This window comes from Neolamprologus multifasciatus, chromosome 20, assembly GCF_963576455.1.
Source record: "Neolamprologus multifasciatus chromosome 20, fNeoMul1.2, whole genome shotgun sequence".
NCBI classification, from domain to species: Eukaryota; Metazoa; Chordata; class Actinopteri; order Cichliformes; family Cichlidae; genus Neolamprologus; species Neolamprologus multifasciatus.
This window is the reverse complement of record NC_140458.1, coordinates 31,967,741-31,984,693: the sequence shown is the minus strand read 5'-3', so window position 1 is coordinate 31,984,693 and position 16,953 is coordinate 31,967,741. Positions and strand designations below refer to the sequence as shown.

Here is a 16,953-nt window from a genome sequence, read left to right as displayed (position 1 = left end):
CGAGTGCAATTAATTTGCCACAACAAAGATAAAACGCACAATAAGCAATATGCTAAAAAAAAGAAAACACTTGATGAAAAGCGTTATTGTTATCTTTTCATTTAGCTTGTGCAGATGTGGTGATAATAACAAAAATTTAGTGTTAGCCGCATCGTCTGGATACATCCCCCTCCAGCTAAATTAAGATGTACTTAACAGGTTAAACCCCAAAACAGCATTTATTTATCCCTTACTAAGTCCACTCGAGCAGTATTCATCCACACCTCTGACTAATATTTGTAAAAAAGGGGGTTGTTTTCCCAGGTTTGGACAATACTACGGAAATATTACAATAGGGAAATCTGTGAGGAGAGGTGAGCCGTGCCTGAGGCTTTAAATGCATTTGTTAGTCGAGGCTCGCTGCTGTTTGCTGTGAGAGGCGGTGGGGCGGCCGGCCATTCATTTAGCAGGCTTTTTGTTTTCCCTGCCATTCTTCGTTCCTGTATTAGGATTACCTCAAGGTCTGAACAGGAAGGAATTCCTGTCATCATGTGCTCAGCGAAGGCGGCATCTAACTCGCCGCAAACGCACAAAGGGACAAGGATGCAGCTGCTTGGTGAAAGCAGGTCAAGGTGCGACCTCTGCGTTTGTCTGTGGACATCAGTTGTGCGTGTGTGTGAAGACAGACGCTGACAAATTCAAATTTTGTGTTGGTTTCAGGCAAGAAGCTTCAGAGCGTCATAAAGTGCTTTCTTAGAATTTCGAAAAGATCAAAATGCTTAAACCACAAATAAAAACACTGGAATTTCCAGTTATACAACCAAAAAGTACGTCACAAGATAGACCAGAAGCCGACGCAGAGGGCCACAAATAGCCTCGCTGCAGAATTCAGAAGCAATAACAGCGGATAGTTGATGTAATTCAAACTGTTTGTTTTCCAGACGTTCCTCCCTCTACGGAACGTCCTCTCTTCCTTCGTTTAAGAGCATGTGCCTACCGGTCTCTAGTATCCATGCTGTCCTGCGAGCAAAGCAGTGTCCACAGGGAGACGACAGTATGGAGCGGTCAGCCAGCCCAAAATAGCACTGCAGCGAGCAAACGCAACTGATAGCGTTTTAGCTGTGGTCCCTGAGGTACACAAACACAGACTAGCACTGTATGGAGCTAGGGTAAAAAAAAAATTACATTTAAAAATAAAAAAAAAGACATAACCTCCCCCCAAAAAAAACAGAAGCAAAGCTGGCAGCCACACAAATAGTTGAGAGCTAAATCAAACCGAGCTTTTTTGTTGCAAAATCATGAGTCATGGCAAGCCTATTCTTAGTTCGGGGGTGTTTGTGTTTGCCAAAGTTGTGTGCACTTAAAGTGATGCTGCACAAACCGGCTAGGAGGAGATCAAGAAATCAGTTTGGAAACAAGCTCGGGGGTTCACTTCATGAAGCGAAACGTGGGCTCGTCTGTGCGTTGCAGTTGTGTAAATCTCAGTCAGGGAGCAGAAAGGGCCTCTATACTTATACACTTAATGAACAACTACTAACATTTCCTCCTGCTTTCTTACAGAGCTGCCAGAGCACCACGCCACCCTCGAGGCGAGGGGGGGCTTTCAGTGCGAGGCCGCTGCCTTCCAACAACCACCGACAACACCATCACCACGAAGCTGGGAATGGAAAGCGTCAGCAGTGCCAGGCTCGCAGGTGGACACATGCACCAAAGACCAGTCAGGACCCTGCTGGGGAGAGCAAGCCCGGAGTCGGGTGGTTGGACGCGGCTGCTGTGGGTGTTTCTCTGGCAGTGTCTTAGCTGGTTGTTGTGAGGAGTGAGAATGAAGCAATCAGCAAGTATACTGCCGCAGAAATTCTTCGCAATAAGAAGCCCCGGGATCACAGCTGAGAGGGAGGAAACTGGGAGCTGGCACTGTAAGTTTTCGACCCTCCTAAGAGAATTAACTGAGGAGAGATCGGCCGAGCGCATGGCCCTCCGCAATATTTAGAAAACGGATCAAAGCGTCAAACTTCCACACTGTCTGTTGCACTATCATGATCTTCTGCTGCCATCTTGTGACTGAAAGCAAACCTCCCGGCATGCTTTTGATCAAACGCTGCTGCGCCAATTTGTGAAACCTTTGCCTTTTTTTTCTCCTTTTCATTGAAACAAACGAAAACGCCCTTTCATTCAGAAAATACAGCTTGGCTTACTCTGACTTTTTTTCAGTTGCAAATGCATGTTTTTGATCCCTTAATTTAATTTGCTCCACTGATATTTCTGGATGTAACACACAAACAAAAAGAAAGTGGATATGATTAATTCTTGATTTATGTGCCTGATATTTTATTTGTGACATATTGCTGCTGTAGAAAAGGAGCATTATAAATAAAGTTAGATAAATACTGATTTATATATTTTCCTTTTTCCTTACTTAACACAAGAATTTTGTAATAATGCAAAAGTGTTGCAGAAAGGCTCTTTGGACTACATTAAAAAAAGAACACTTTTTATTTAGTGCATGATGAGAATATTCCTGTGTGACCAAAGACGACCTAATGTGTGCAGATGAGTCAGGTGCACATTAATTTAGGCCTTCTCACACACACACACACACACACACACACACGATGTTCTGATTTTTTCTCTACTCTATCTCAGAATCTCTCACCGTTATTGTTGATGCACGATACAAAACAGTGTCTGAAACTGTCTGTCGATGGTGTGATTCAGGCGATAATGCAGATGCCGAGTTTGCTGCAGTCTGCAAGGAAAAAAAGACAAAGAAAAAAAAACCCACCAATGTTCTGCTGCACTGCTACAAACACTAAAACAAGGGGGTTGCAGGTTTTTCTGGGCTGCAGTAATGCAGAAGCAGTAAAAGTCCTGCTCTGACACAAGGTCACCGCTCGGCTCTAAACCGTTTTACATGACACTTCTTTGGTAAACTGCAAATCACAAGGCCACCAAAGAATCAACAGCACTCGGACAGGAGGCAAGCCAGATGTTAGTTGTTAGCTTCTCCTTTATTTCTGTGTAAAGTCAACTCATCGCTAATAGAAATGTAATTTCAGGCAAAATTATGCTTTTATTTAAAAATGAACTTATTGCCCCAGAAAGCTGAGATTTCAACTCTTACTGCAGGATGGGTTACCGTGAATTCACTCTTAAAAAATTTAATTGGTCCTTTGTCTACATTTAAATTCACCCATGAAGGCTTTTATATTCATGATTGGGTGTTTTAAATAACTAGTCATTTAACCCATGCTTCAGATTTAATCGCTTTTACACATTTGCAGCTTTTTCCCTTTTTTGTATACCTGAGGATTAATACAGTGAGGTTCTGGATACACAATTTTAAATGCTTTTTTTTTTACCTTGCAAAGAAGAATGAAGTGAAACCATGAAAATATTTGTTAGATGCAATCTATGTCCTGTAGTTTACAACATCATCAAATAATTAAAATAAAAACATTTCAATGTTTCAGTTTTCTGCTGCCCATCATGTTCACAGCTGATGTACTTTTAAATTATGTTTTGTTTCGCTTTTATTTATTCAGTTCCTCTGTGCTCTTTGATGACACTTCTGCTTTGGTGCCACCACCTATTCATGTGTTTTGATTGCCCACTTTGCAACACTGCACTTACTGAAGCCAAAATTCAGTCACTTTTTTATCAACTTCTACATACATTTATATAAAAACGAATGCGTCTTGTTATTCAATGCACTTGCACCAGCTTAAATTTATGTGAAGTGTATCTTCTTCTTTTTTTTACATGTACAAAATAGTTATTAAAATAAAACAGACGTCATTTTCTAACTTGAGCAGCGAATCCTTTTTTGCGAAACCATGACAGGAATGGGGAAGCGGTTTCATCATGCTGTCATGTGCCGTGTGTGGCACTTTGTGTCAATGCTGGACAGCACAAACTGAGACACTTCCACTCAAAAATAGACCCTTTGAGTGCCTGCAGGTTACCAGCTGACTTAACTTCTGCTTTGGGTTCCGGTTGGTGAGGGGGCGGCGGGGAAGGAGGGCTTTAAGCTGGGTGAAAAGTTTTGCTTGACTCCCTTAAAAGCAGTAGAAGTTTTTTGTTTGTTTTTTCAAGTCATGTGGCTCGACTGGACGGAGTGTTTTTAAACCGTCGCCTGGTCTTAAGGGAAAATAATGTGGAGAGCCTCTGGGAACATCCAGAATAAAACCAGTGCGCTCGGCCGGGAAAAGAAAGGTGTTTACAAACAAACAGAGACTGCGGTGTCCGCGAGACGACTGCAGCTCGTGCCTGATCGCGCTACACGATGGCAAACGCGACTCAGACTCAGACCGAGGTGTATCTGTTCGAGCAGGTGATCGTGCTGTTCTCGTGCGCGCTATCTTTCCTGGGCTCCTCTCTGATTATCCTCACCTACATTATTTGGTCGGATTTGAGGACAACTCCGAGGAAACTGCTGGTTTACCTCTCGGTGTCTGACTGGCTCTCCGCCGTCTCCTACGCCTTCGGAGTGTGGAGCGTCTTCCGCACAAACTCGGCGGAGTGCGTCGCGCAGGGAGCGATTTCCACTTTCGCCAACACCAGCTCCTTCTTCTGGACCGTGGCCATCGCCGTTTACCTGTACGTGTTCATCGTGAGGACCAACCAAAGAGTCGCTGACAGCCTCGTGTTGGTGTTCCACCTCGTCAGGTAAGCAACCCGCGGAGTGTTATCTGTTTACTAAACCTGCTCCGGTGGTACCTGCGCCCTGAAGCATCTTGGGATTTCGGCAGTTGCCCCCCCTAAAATTGAGTTTACGTCACATTTTCTGAGATTTTGAACAGTGACTTGTTAAAAGTTGGCACCTGCACATTCAAAACGGCTCCTTTAAACTGGGAATTAGACCACAAACACAAACCGCTTTGGCTCACTTAACGTGCACCTACTTTATTTTGTAACACTCTGAAAGTTGGCGCAAAACTCCAGTCTACTGCCAAGCTACGTCCTGACGTTACACCGCATAACGGGGTGACGTGCTGACATCACGGTGGGACCTAGTTTTCAAATATTAACCATGGAGTTATTGGATCAGTTCACGTGACGAGTGTTCATAAATCAGCTGATGCATGACACGTGCTCACTTGTTTTCTCACCAGCTGATGTTACCAGGACAACCTGGATCCTCCGTGTGTGTTTCTCTGGGTAGGAACACTGAACAAGGGACTCCCTACAAATCCATTACACAAAGGGTGTCAAACATAAGGCCCCGGGGGCCAGAAATGGTCAGGCAAAGAATCCAATCTGGCCCACTGTATGTGAAGGCGGGCACACATTTTGGATTCTAAATGAATAAAATAGGGGCTTTTTTTGTGAATTAACAAAAACGTCCAGCTTTATAATTACAGGGCTGACTGAGCAATGAGCTACCAGAACTTTTTCTGTCATTTAAAACATTTATTTTGTACACTTCAAGCCTACAGAGTCGTCCTAACTCAGGGGCGGATCTACAGGGGGGGCTGTAAAGCCTTGCCTCATTTGTATTTTAAAAAAGTTTATGTTTACTTAGAAGACATAATGATACAATAAATACTTTCAAAGCGATATTTTGTTAACACTATTTACGTATGGGGGATTTTCCACATACTTCACTGAAAAGGTATTTACATGTTTATGCTGTGGTTAGCACTGCTGCCTGACAGAATGAGGGTCCTGTGTGGAGTATGCATGTTCTCTGCGTGTCAGCGTGCTCCAGCTTCCCATCCACAAACATACAAGTCAGGCTAACTGGTGGTTCTGAATTAGTGTGAAGGGTTGTCTCTGTGTGTTTGTCCTGCGATAGATCGCCGTCTGAACTGTGCCTCGCCTTTTTTTATCCACTACCAGCAAAAACAGAAAAAAGAAAACGCCCCAACTTAAAATGTATCACTGACAACATTCAGTCATACTGTCAGAATTTCTGTTACTGAAACTTTGCTGATTTATTTGTGGATAAATGAGTTCAATAACAGCCAAAAAGACAATATTTTATTTTCAAAGCTTTTCATTCATCTTTCCTCACATTCACTGTTTTCTGGTTTCATGGTCAAAAACATCCCCAACATGTCCACCCTGCTCTTTTCTTCCGTAGAACAAAACATTTTTTGTTTTTTCTTATCAAAATTCATTAAAATCAATCAAATTGAGTCTGTACTTTGCAGATATAAGATAAGATAAAGACAGAACTTTATTAATCCCTCGGGTGGATTCCTCTGGGAAATTCGGTTTCCAAATAGCACAGCACCAACAGAAGTTACAGAATGTGAGCAGAATACCATATATACACATATATAAATACAGAGACATATATAAATAAAGAGTATACAAAAGGGATAAATAGAATAAATAGGAATAAGAATACAAGGGAATTGCACATTTCGAGTATTGAAGTCTATTGCACCGTTGGTTATTAACAAAAAGTATTGCACAGTGAAGAGGCACTACAGCTTTGTCCTCCTGTCTCCCCTCCCTCTCCCCTCCAGAGAGGAGTTAAACAGTTTGATGGCGTGTGGGACAAAGGAGTTTTTAAGTCTTGTCTTTGGGAGAAGCAACCTGTCACTGTACAGACTCCTCTGGTTGTTTATGGCCGTGTGCAGAGGATGCCCAGCATTGTCCATAATGTCCAGTAGTTTTTTTAGTGTCCTTCTCTCTGCCACTGTCACCAGACTGTCCAGCTTCATGCCGACCGAGCCAGCCTTCCTGATCAGTTTTTCCAGCCTGGATGAGTCCTTCTTTGCTGTGCTGCATAGAAAAGTACTCCAGCAACCACCGACTGGTAAAACATCCTCAGGAGCTTCCTGCAGATGCTAAAAGACCTCAGCCTCCTGAGGAAGTACAGTCGGCTTTGGCCTTTTTTATACAGGTGCTCTGTGTTGCATGACCAGTCCAGTTTGTTGTCCACCCACAGCCCGAGGTACTTGTACTTGTTGACCACCTCCACCTCCTCCCCCTCTATCTGAACCGGCAGTGGACCTGCTCTGGACCTCCCAAAGTCCACAACCAGTTCCTTAGTCTTTGAGGTGTTGAGTTGCAGGTGGTTTGTGTGACTCCATGTGACAAAGTTCCTCACCAGACTTCTGTACTCCTCTTCCTGATTATCCCAGATACACCCCATGATGGCTGTGTCGTCTGCAAACGTCTGAATATGGCGTAATTCAGAATTGTAGCAGAAGTCAGAGGTGTACAGGGTGAAGAGAAGAGGGGACAGTACAGGTCCCTGTGCTGCTGACCACAGTGTCAGACGTGATGTCCCTCAGCCTGACGTACTGTGGTCTGTCGGCGAGGTAGTCGGAGATCCAAGCGACCAGGCAGGGGTCCACCTGCATCCTGTTTAGTTTTTCCTGAAGCAGACAGGGCCGGATGGTATTAAAGGCACTGGAAAAGTCAAGAAACAGGATCCTGACCTGACATATTATATTTAATAATATGCACCCTGAGATAATAAAAAGAAGAACTTAAGTTCAAATTTAAACAACATGACAGAAGGTTTCTCTCACTTTATGTCATTTTAAATCAGCAGCTAATCTCGCCTTCTTTTCACATCATGTGCTATAGTGACCGTTGGCTAGAAAAGGAGGTCTCACCTTCAAATGATGCTTGGTGGGGACTCCCACTCCTTTTACAATTCTAACAAGCTTCACAGTCAATATTAGGTATGGCTGCCTTTATTCTTCACCACAGTCTGAGCTGTCTTAGGCAGCTTTCTTGTAATTTCTTTAAGTAGTCTTCAGGAATAGTTCTCCAGGCTCTTCTCTGGATGTTGGCCACCTTTAGATGGTCACACACTGCTTTAATAATGTTGAGGTCCAGCTCTGGAGAAGCCATGACTGATAGTGAACCATTGTGTGTTATTCTATCCAGGTATGCCTTTACTGGACTGGTGTGGTGTTTGAGATTATTGTTGTGAAAAACGAAGCTGTGGTCAGTCACATTCTTCAGATGGTATTGCATAACAGATCAAAATCTGCCTGTACTTTTCTGTGTTCATAATTTAATCAGTTTAACGAGATCTCCAACGCCACTGGCTGAAATGCAGCTCCGACCACGATACAGCCTCCGATCTAGATGACTGTAGACCCTCAATGTTGTGTAGACACTCTTCCCTGACCTCCTCCACACATACTGATGATGACACGAGCCAAACGTTTCATATTTGTATTCATCACTCCATAAGACATGTTGCCACTGATTTTTCACTCCAGTTCTTGTGTATTTTGGGGTTTTCACTTTGTTCCCTTCCTTAAAAATGTCTTCTTAACAGTCACCTCTCCATTGAGACCATTTCTGGTGAGGCTTCAGTGAACAGTAGAGGAATCAAATGAAGGACCCGGTGCGTTCTCAGGCCCGTTTTTAAGGATGTGACCTTCAGACACTGCCCTTCTGCTGTAGATAGGTTTTAGGCCTGCCACTTCTTCTTTTGTCCTCCACTCATCCAGTTTCCCCATTTTCTTTGAAGGACACACTGCACACCATGCTGAGAGGGCATGCATTTTTGGATTCTAAATAAATAAAATAGGACATTTTTGGTCAATTTTTATAGTTACAGGAAAGTCTGGGCAATGAGCTACCAGAATTTTTTCTTTCATTTAACCCTGGAGTTCTACAGGGTTTTGTTTTTTGTTTTTTTTACTCTGTTTGATATAAAAAAAAGTGACTTATAGCAGTGACGTTTACTCGGAAAAAAAATACAAATTGGCCATTTTTCCACCTGCTGTTTTTAAAAAATGCTAATGCTATAACATTTATAGTTGTGTACATTTTTAATAATGGGAGATGTGAAATTGTGAGCTTTAATGTTGAGTCTCAGTTTCTAAATGTATCCCTTTCCTTTTTTTTCTTGTTTTTTTTTTTTACTTTGCTGTTGGTTTTGGAGAAACCATGGAGAAACCATGGGGTCAAATTGACCCCATGGTTTCTCCAGGGTTAAAAGATTCATTTTGTACAATTCAAGCCCAAATAGTCAGGGGGAGGGGGGCACCATGTCAACTTTTCTACTAATAAATCTCTGGAAAATAAAAACATTTTTATCCCTAAAGATATAAAATATATAAGATATAAAATGGGTTTGTTTGTTTTTTTGCCAAGTTGTCTGTTATGTGTAGACACAACACTTTTTCATCCCTTGAGTCACGTGCTTTTTTTGTGCTTGAATGACTCATAGGTTATTTTTAAGTAGCTTAAGAAGTGAAAAAACAACAAAAAACGCATTCCTCTGAAAATAGTCAGGTACAAGGACTGGACTGAAAATGGGTGAAAAAACAGCCAATGTCCAAAAAAATAAAAAACTTTGGAGGATGCTCAGAAAGCCTGGAGAACTATTGCTCAAGAGTAATTTAAAAATTCCAAGAAAATCTGGCTCCTCTGACGTAAAATACAAAGAAATGAGGGGTGACTCAGTACTGTGTCCACTTTATTGACAAGCAGTTATTTCATTACTCATGTTTGTGCTTCAGATATATTTCACTTTATTAACATGTAAATTTTGTAAAAAATGTAACAGCTAAAACAAATGTTTATTTTAGTGGTTCACAAAACAGCAATCAAACATGCGGAGCCTCCCAGTGTGACGACCCCTTGTAGTGTTTTCTTTTTTTATTTTGCACATTTTAATCCTTGTTGTCCACTTTCCTTCTGCACGTTAATGATTTGACCTCACTGATTGTTAACGAGTTGACTCACTGTGATGTACCATCGTTTAATCGATCTATTTTTGGACACGGGAACATTTTCACCCATGGGTATGCCTCACTGCAGTGTTTGCCGTTGTCATCCTAACAATCTCTCTGTGAGCTCTCAGATACTGCAATGAACTGGAGATCACACAACAGAGGCATTTATGGAGGCTTATATACACTAAGACACACGCACTGTCTTTTTGGTATTTATAAAGGTCTGCTGCTGTATATACTGCAATGAAAAACTAGTAACCTTTAAAGTGGCGTTATAAGAGGAGAAGTGCTTCATGGGGGGGCGGGAAACTAACGAGTGCTGCAAACAATGCAGAATTCATATCGTGGTTTTATCTTCTTCAACAACAGAACTGGCCGTGACTCTGCAGTTTGCACCATGTAACACACAAAAGCCTTAAGCACGAGATTACTATCACACACCGTCACATGTCTTTGCTGCAAGTGTTGGTGTCATGCCCGTCAAACATTTACATAAAAACCTCCAGTGGGAAAGTTTAAAAATAGGACTCTGACCTTTGGAGCTGTTGTGTTTACTCTTACAAACCCTTGTTTTGTGTTCCAGCTGGGGAATTCCTCTGGCCATCACTATTGCAGCTGTGAGTCTCAACAAGATTGGTTACGATGCGTCAGAGGTGTCGGTGGGCTGGTGCTGGGTCAGGATCAACGTTCAAGACCGGGTCCTGTGGATGCTGCTGACTGGAAAGATCTGGGAGTTCTTGGCGTACCTCACCCTCCCCTTCTTCTACATCCTGATCAAGAGGCACATCCACATAGCGGTGAGGAAGACACCAGGGACCTCGTTCATCAGTCGTGTGTACACAGAGCTTTGTGACTATTTGAATATGTCACTTTGTGTTCAAAAATCTGTTTACACATTAAGAACCACAACAAACCTGCAGATACACAACTCTTTTTCCTGCCATGCATTAAAATCATCCTTCTTAATGCTCCGGTACTCAGTACACAGTGTTGGGAAGGTTACTTTTAAAATGTATTCCATTACAAAATACAGAATACATGCCCCAAAATGTATTCTGTAACGTATTCCGTTACGTTACTCAATGAGAGTAACGTATTCTGAATACTTTGGATTACTTAATATATTATCATGCTGTTTACAACTACATGAATGTACTATTGCTGTGATTTATTACTGTTACTGAAGGTCCGCGGCTCCGAACCGTAGTAAAGGGACCTCTGGCTAATACGTGGGGTTTGTGTCGGGCTCGTAGCTGAAAACTAGCTTTACTTCGTTGTCTGGGTCAACTTTGCTAGCGAGAGACAGAGAGAGGCGTTGAAAGGCTGCTCCAACGGAACTTATTGTTTCAGAGGAAAACACGAACACGGTGTACAGTCGAGTCTTAATTAGGGATGGGTATCGTTTAGGTTTTATCCGATACCGGTGCCAAACCGGTACTTTTGAAACGGTGCCGGTGCTTAAACGGTGCCCAAACCGGTGCTTAAAGAATGGAAAACACAAAATTGGTCCAAAAACCTCTCATGTTCAGCTGTTTTTTTTGTAAAAAGATAACAATGTTAGTCTTTTCTGCAGGTATAGGGCATATATGGTATCACTCTGGGCTGGAAGCAGTGCTTAAACAATGGAAAAAACACAAACTTTGTCCAAAAACCTCTCATGTTTAGCTGTTTTCCACTTTTTCTTCGGTCATTTTAGCCTTTTTGGCCAGGGTGAAGGGAGTATCTGCCATCAAACAAGAAGACAGCCGCATGTAGCTATGATGGTGTTTGCTAGTTCACGTTACATGCATTAATTTAATAACGCGGTTAGCTTACTCAACGTAAATTACACACGAACAACATTAAGCTACTCACGCAGAGAAGAACGGCTGCTGCTGCCATCATCATTTCTGCTACACTGGCAGGGCTAGGTTCATCGGATTTAAAGTGTGACCTCCTTTGACAGTATCAGCTTAAAGCACTTGTTGCAGGCTGCTGAGTTTGCATCTTTTGCTGTGAAGTACAGCCAGACTTTTGACCGCTTTGCCTTGGGCATTTTTAATCTGTAGCTCTGCTCTAAATGAACGTACGTACCTGGACCCGCCTACTATCCTCGAAACGTAAAATGATTGGCTAGAATCTAAAGTGTATCATTCCATACCAGTTGGTGGCGGTAATGCACCTTTCAGTTGTTTGCCAACCGCCAATAGAAATGTAAGGAAGAAGAAAGTGTATCACAGCTCAGGAAAAAAAAGCACCGAAATGCGCGCTGCTTTTCGGTCTGGTTACTACCGTTTATGTCAGAACCGGTGCCATGATGGCACCGGATACCGGTACCCATAACTAGTCTTAATAGCTTACTTACAACTGGGCTCGTCAGGCTCTCTTCTTGGCTGCAGTGGTTATTATTATATTTACATGCTTCCAGCTCCCGTTTTTGCTCGATGACAGCTCGTACTTTTCCTTTTTCTCCCTCCCTCGCTCACAGACACATAACGGGTATCACAGTCCATTCTCCCTGCAGCACGGACTACACTGCCTATGATGCTACATTCTTTAGAGCTATACCGGTAGCATTCTGCCTATTAGCTTAGCACAACAACAACAAAGCGCTCTCTCACCCAGGAAACACGCAGAGAGAGAGCGGCACCCTGTAACCATGGCAACCGTAACGCTGCCACCTGAAACAACAGAACGTAGCTGTCAAACAAAACCCAAACAGTCCTGACCCGCCACAATATGAAACAGGGAAGTACCGCCGTGTAATCCATTTATTTCAACAAAGTAACTGTATTCTAAATACCACCTTTTTAAACGGTAACTGTAACGGAATACAGTTACTCATATTTTGTATTTTAAATACGTAACGGCGGTACATGTATTCCGTTACTCCCCAACACTGTCAGTACAAGCGATCCACAGTGGATCTGTTATTTACACTCTTCTGTAATCAGCCAGAACCTTTGACCTTTATTGGAAATCTGCTGGTGATCAGCTGCTCTGCAGGTTTCGGGTTGTTTTCAGGTCGACAGAGTGAATCATGAACGAGTTTCTTTATTCATTAAAAAGCTGATCTCACACTTCCCCTCATGCCTTCTGCATTATGATTAATATCATAGTCAGAGAGTGAAAGAGACACTGTTGTCTTTAGGGAAAAAACCCAAAATGTATTGGCCTGTCATTATTTGCATTTAGTCTTAGAAGGCTAAAATCATCACCTGGGCATAAAGTGGAAATACAGTTTGTTTAAAACATTCTGGCTCATAAATCATTTCAGCCAAACAACATACTGATCACAGCCTGAAATCTTCTATAGGAATGTATGCACAGAATATCAATGCATCCCAGTTCCTGTATCAGACTTTCAGCAGTTGAGCATTAAAGGAACTGATTTGTTCCCCTAGAGGATGACAGGAAACTTTAACCCTAACATGCTAACTATTATGACACACATTACAGAGGTAGTCACACTGTGGATGAAATCATTCTTTGTTATATTGCACTTTTATCCTAACAGAAACTTTCAGTCATGGGAAAAAGAAAGTTCAGTTTTACATATCAGGACATGTTAAGACAATCATCTGGTCCTAAGCAGGTTAAAATGAAGTAAGCAAAACCCCAGATGAACAACAACACATAACATACAGCTCCATGTCGTTATTTAACAAAAACTGGCGAAAAATGTAGAAACGGCGTGAGAATCTAATCACACGATTACCGCGTCCATAAAGAATTAGGAGGGTAAGTAGCAGCCAGGAATTCCTCATCAAATGTACGGGAATAATGGTGTGAGCACCTCTGTGAAAGCAGAAGTTTTGTCAGTGTGCAGGTGTGGATCACCTCATGACAGCTGCCAATATTCCTAAGAGTGAATGTCCCAGAATATCCCAAAGTCAGACCGTGCATGCTCAGAGAAACTGCAACAAAAAAACCCCAAGAGACTCTACAGGCCTCAGTTAACGTGTTAAATGTTAAAGTTCATGACAGCACAATTAAATAAAGACTGAACAAATATGGCTTATCAGGAAGGGTTAACAGGAGGAAGCTATGTTTTCTCTAAAAAAAGAACATGGCACCACGGCTTAGAAATGCAAAGTTGCAACCAAACACAGCATATCAGCAATAGAATAGAATAGAATAGAATAGAATAGCCTTTATTGTCATTGTACAAAGTACAATGAAATTGGAGTGCCACTCCCTTGGTGCAAAATGCAATAATAAATATAAATGTAAAATATAAAAAGTACAATAAAACAACCGAAGTACTCAGACAATAATAAGTACAATATATACAGGATAGCAGCATAATATAGTGACAATGGCAAGTATGGTATAGTTAAGCAGGTTCAATTGTTTTGTGCTTATTTACTACGGTGATAGCTCTGGGAAAGAAGCTATCCCTCAATCTGTTTGTCCTGGTTTTATGTGACCTGTACCGTCGGCCTGACGGTAATAGTTCAAACAGTTGATTACTGGGGTGAGAGTAGTCCTTAATGATATTGCCAGCTCTGCTGAGGTACCGAGAGTTTGCAATGGCCTCAAGACTGGGCAGAAAGCAGCCAGTGATCTCCTGGGCTGTGTTGATGACCCTCTGCAGTACTTTCCTGTCTGCAACTGAGCACCCTGCATACCATGTTGTTATGCCGTACGTTAGGATGCTCTCTATGGTGGCTCTATAGAATGTCACCGGAATGTCACTATAGAATGTCACTAACGAGTTATCCAACCACAGTGGAGCATGGGTAATGATTTGGGCTTGTTTTTCAGCCACAGGAGGCAGCTTGACGTCACCGAGTGAACCGTGAACTCCTCTGTATAAAAGTATTCTAGGGTCAAATCTGAGGCCATCTGTCCGGATGCTAAAGCTTGATCCAAACAGGTTCATGCACAGAGGCAAATCTCCAACAGAACAGCTGCAAAGGTCCAGTCAAAGTCTAGATTTCAACCTTACTTAAGAGAGCTGTGCATGAACAAATGCCCACAAACCTCATTGAGCGGAAGCACCATTGTGTAGAAGATTGGGCCAAAACCCTCTACAATGATATTAGAGACTTATAAAGTCACACAGAAATGATTACTTCAACTTACTTCTATTAAAGGTGGTTCTATAAGCTACGGAATCGCGGGATGTACTTAGTTTCTGCAGTTTGGCTTGTTGTTTTTATGATATAGTGTAATGAAAGGGGTTATAGTTTCTTTTTCACGTGACTGTATCTCCCTCAAATATCTACCAAGTAGTGTGAAAGTTATCTGATGTTCTTGATGGCACATTTTCTCTCTTTCTTTATTTCCTTTTAATGGTCTCCTCTTGATGCTCTGACGCAGCATGCAGCCCTCTCTGAGTACCGTCCCATCTTGGCCAACAGGCCTCCCGCCCACTCCTTCTCCTCTATGGCTGATGTGAAGCTCACGCTCATCCCCATCATCTTCATCGTCCTACGCATTTGGAGCACGGTGCGCTTTATCCTGCTGCTAGCCGACTCAAATGTCAGACAGAACCCAGCGCTGGTCACGCTGCACGTGAGTTTAAGCTTCTTTCTCTTTTTGCCTTTTTGAAAAGTAACAAAGCATTTTCAAAATACTGTAAATTTTCCTTTTAAATGGCTTGAAAATGAAATGAAGCCTTTATGATGTTTGGACTGTTTTATTACATGATTGTGCCGCTGTAAGTGTGCATAAAACATTTTTACGCACTGTGAACACGATAATATAAATGAAAATGTGTTGTTTTATTGACCGATAAAACAAGCACGGTAAAATAAAGCCATTTTGAATCGACATTTGCCATCAAAACTCATAAAGACTTTTTATTCCTCTGGAATGAGCCGACATGATGCCCCCATCTGAAACCCCTCTTTCGTCTGATCCCACAGGGGATTGGCAACACCTTGCAGGGAGCAGCCAACTGCGTCATGTTCGTCTTGTTCACTCAGCCGATCCGCACACGCCTCTGCGCCGCGCTCAGCTCCTGCTCCCATTGTCGAGCAGAGGCGCGGCGCCCGCACAGGCTGCTACCGGAGCAGGACGCAACTGCCCGGAGAGAAGAAGACAGCACTGAACGAGGCCACGCCGACAGATGAGACTTTGTTTGGTGCAATGAGAAGATGAAGGCAAAGCAAAGAGGCTGACATGAAGGGAGGAGGAGTTCTCTACTTCACCTCGAGCCCTCATTACACAAAGTGCTCGTGCGACGGCTTCTGGAGATTCTGCAGGAGCATGCACTTCTGTGTCACGTGTCTGCACTGTGGGTGATGGGGTGTTGCTGCCTGATTTTATATTATTTACACATAAGGTGAAGCATTATTTGCATTTATAGTTCTGTAGGTCACATGGGTAAAGTGTTTTGTTTTGTTTTTCTTTGGGTTGGTGTGTGTTGATGATTTCACTTCCCTCCTTCCAAAGAAAGTGAAGGAGCTCTGCTTACCATGTACTGTACTCAGGTTAACACTGTGAAGGATTTTTGTTGTTGTTTGTTTTTCTAGTATCCGAGTATTGTGAATTTGGGGAGAAACTTTTGTTGGCCCGGTTATGTTACAAACAACAGAGAAACAGGTAAAGCTTTGTCGCTTTAGGTCACAATTATACTGTAATTTTTTGTGTTTTTCTTTTTTGTATCATCAACAAATGTGGCCAGAAGCTCTAAATACACTACTCCTGAAGCAAAGACAGGAGCAATGCATTTACTCACATCTAAAGAGCTGTGCATTATTCTAACTGTTAGCTTGACTTCTCTTTCACTGGAGATACTATATTGTTACATTTTTGAGTAGATTATCATCATTTTCTATTTAAAGGAATAAATACATGATCTGCTTTGCTCTAACTGCTGTTCTCCTTTTACTTTTGAAACTTTTTTACTTATTTCCCAAGGCATTGGTTTCAACATCATCAGACACCAGTTTCATAAGATTGGCGGCGTCTGTTGTGTCACCATAATTAGCATCATTACTATCACCGTGGTCAAATTTGTGTTGTTTTTTTTCTTGTTTTTTTGCATGATCTATAATCACATGTCATCCTTCCTCTTTCAAACTCAGGCTTCACTCATGAGCCTCACTTCTCCTTTGAGCTGGTGGCTCTTGTTCGCCCGACTAAAAATGCAGGCTGAGTGCATTACTAATGATGAGTGGGTGAACCCGGTGCCCTGATTCTACTTCCCAAAGTTTTGAAATATTGGTTTAAAATTCACAGCGTACTTGCTCCGGCATTTTTATTTTCTTTGTGCTTTAATATGCACATGCAAAGGAGCGTGGGGATAGTTCCCACATATTATTTCTAGTTGCACTTTTTATACGCTTTAAACTGTACAAATAAACAGTTTTCTTTGAGCTAAAAA

At 42.2% G+C, this 16,953-nt stretch overlaps 1 protein-coding gene and 1 long non-coding RNA gene across 3 annotated transcripts in view; one reads left to right on the top strand and one right to left on the bottom strand.

Annotated features, from left to right (window-relative positions):
- LOC146495294 (uncharacterized) overlaps positions 1-4,542 on the bottom strand; it is a 20,991-nt gene extending 16,449 nt beyond the window's left edge. Inside the window, exon 1 of the long non-coding RNA XR_014871441.1 lies at positions 4,421-4,542. This is a non-coding gene — a long non-coding RNA (uncharacterized LOC146495294). The remainder of the gene's footprint in view (positions 1-4,420) is intronic.
- Positions 1-16,953, top strand: part of gpr157 (G protein-coupled receptor 157) — a 23,331-nt gene extending 6,378 nt beyond the window's left edge. For both annotated transcript variants that reach the window (XM_085145173.1, XM_085145172.1), the window contains exons 3-6: positions 1,540-4,644; positions 10,222-10,435; positions 14,943-15,137; positions 15,491-16,953. In XM_085145173.1, coding sequence (XP_085001299.1) covers positions 4,262-4,644; positions 10,222-10,435; positions 14,943-15,137; positions 15,491-15,697 — 999 coding nt within the window. In that variant the 5' untranslated portion in view covers positions 1,540-4,261 and the 3' untranslated portion in view covers positions 15,698-16,953. The remainder of the gene's footprint in view (positions 1-1,539; positions 4,645-10,221; positions 10,436-14,942; positions 15,138-15,490) is intronic.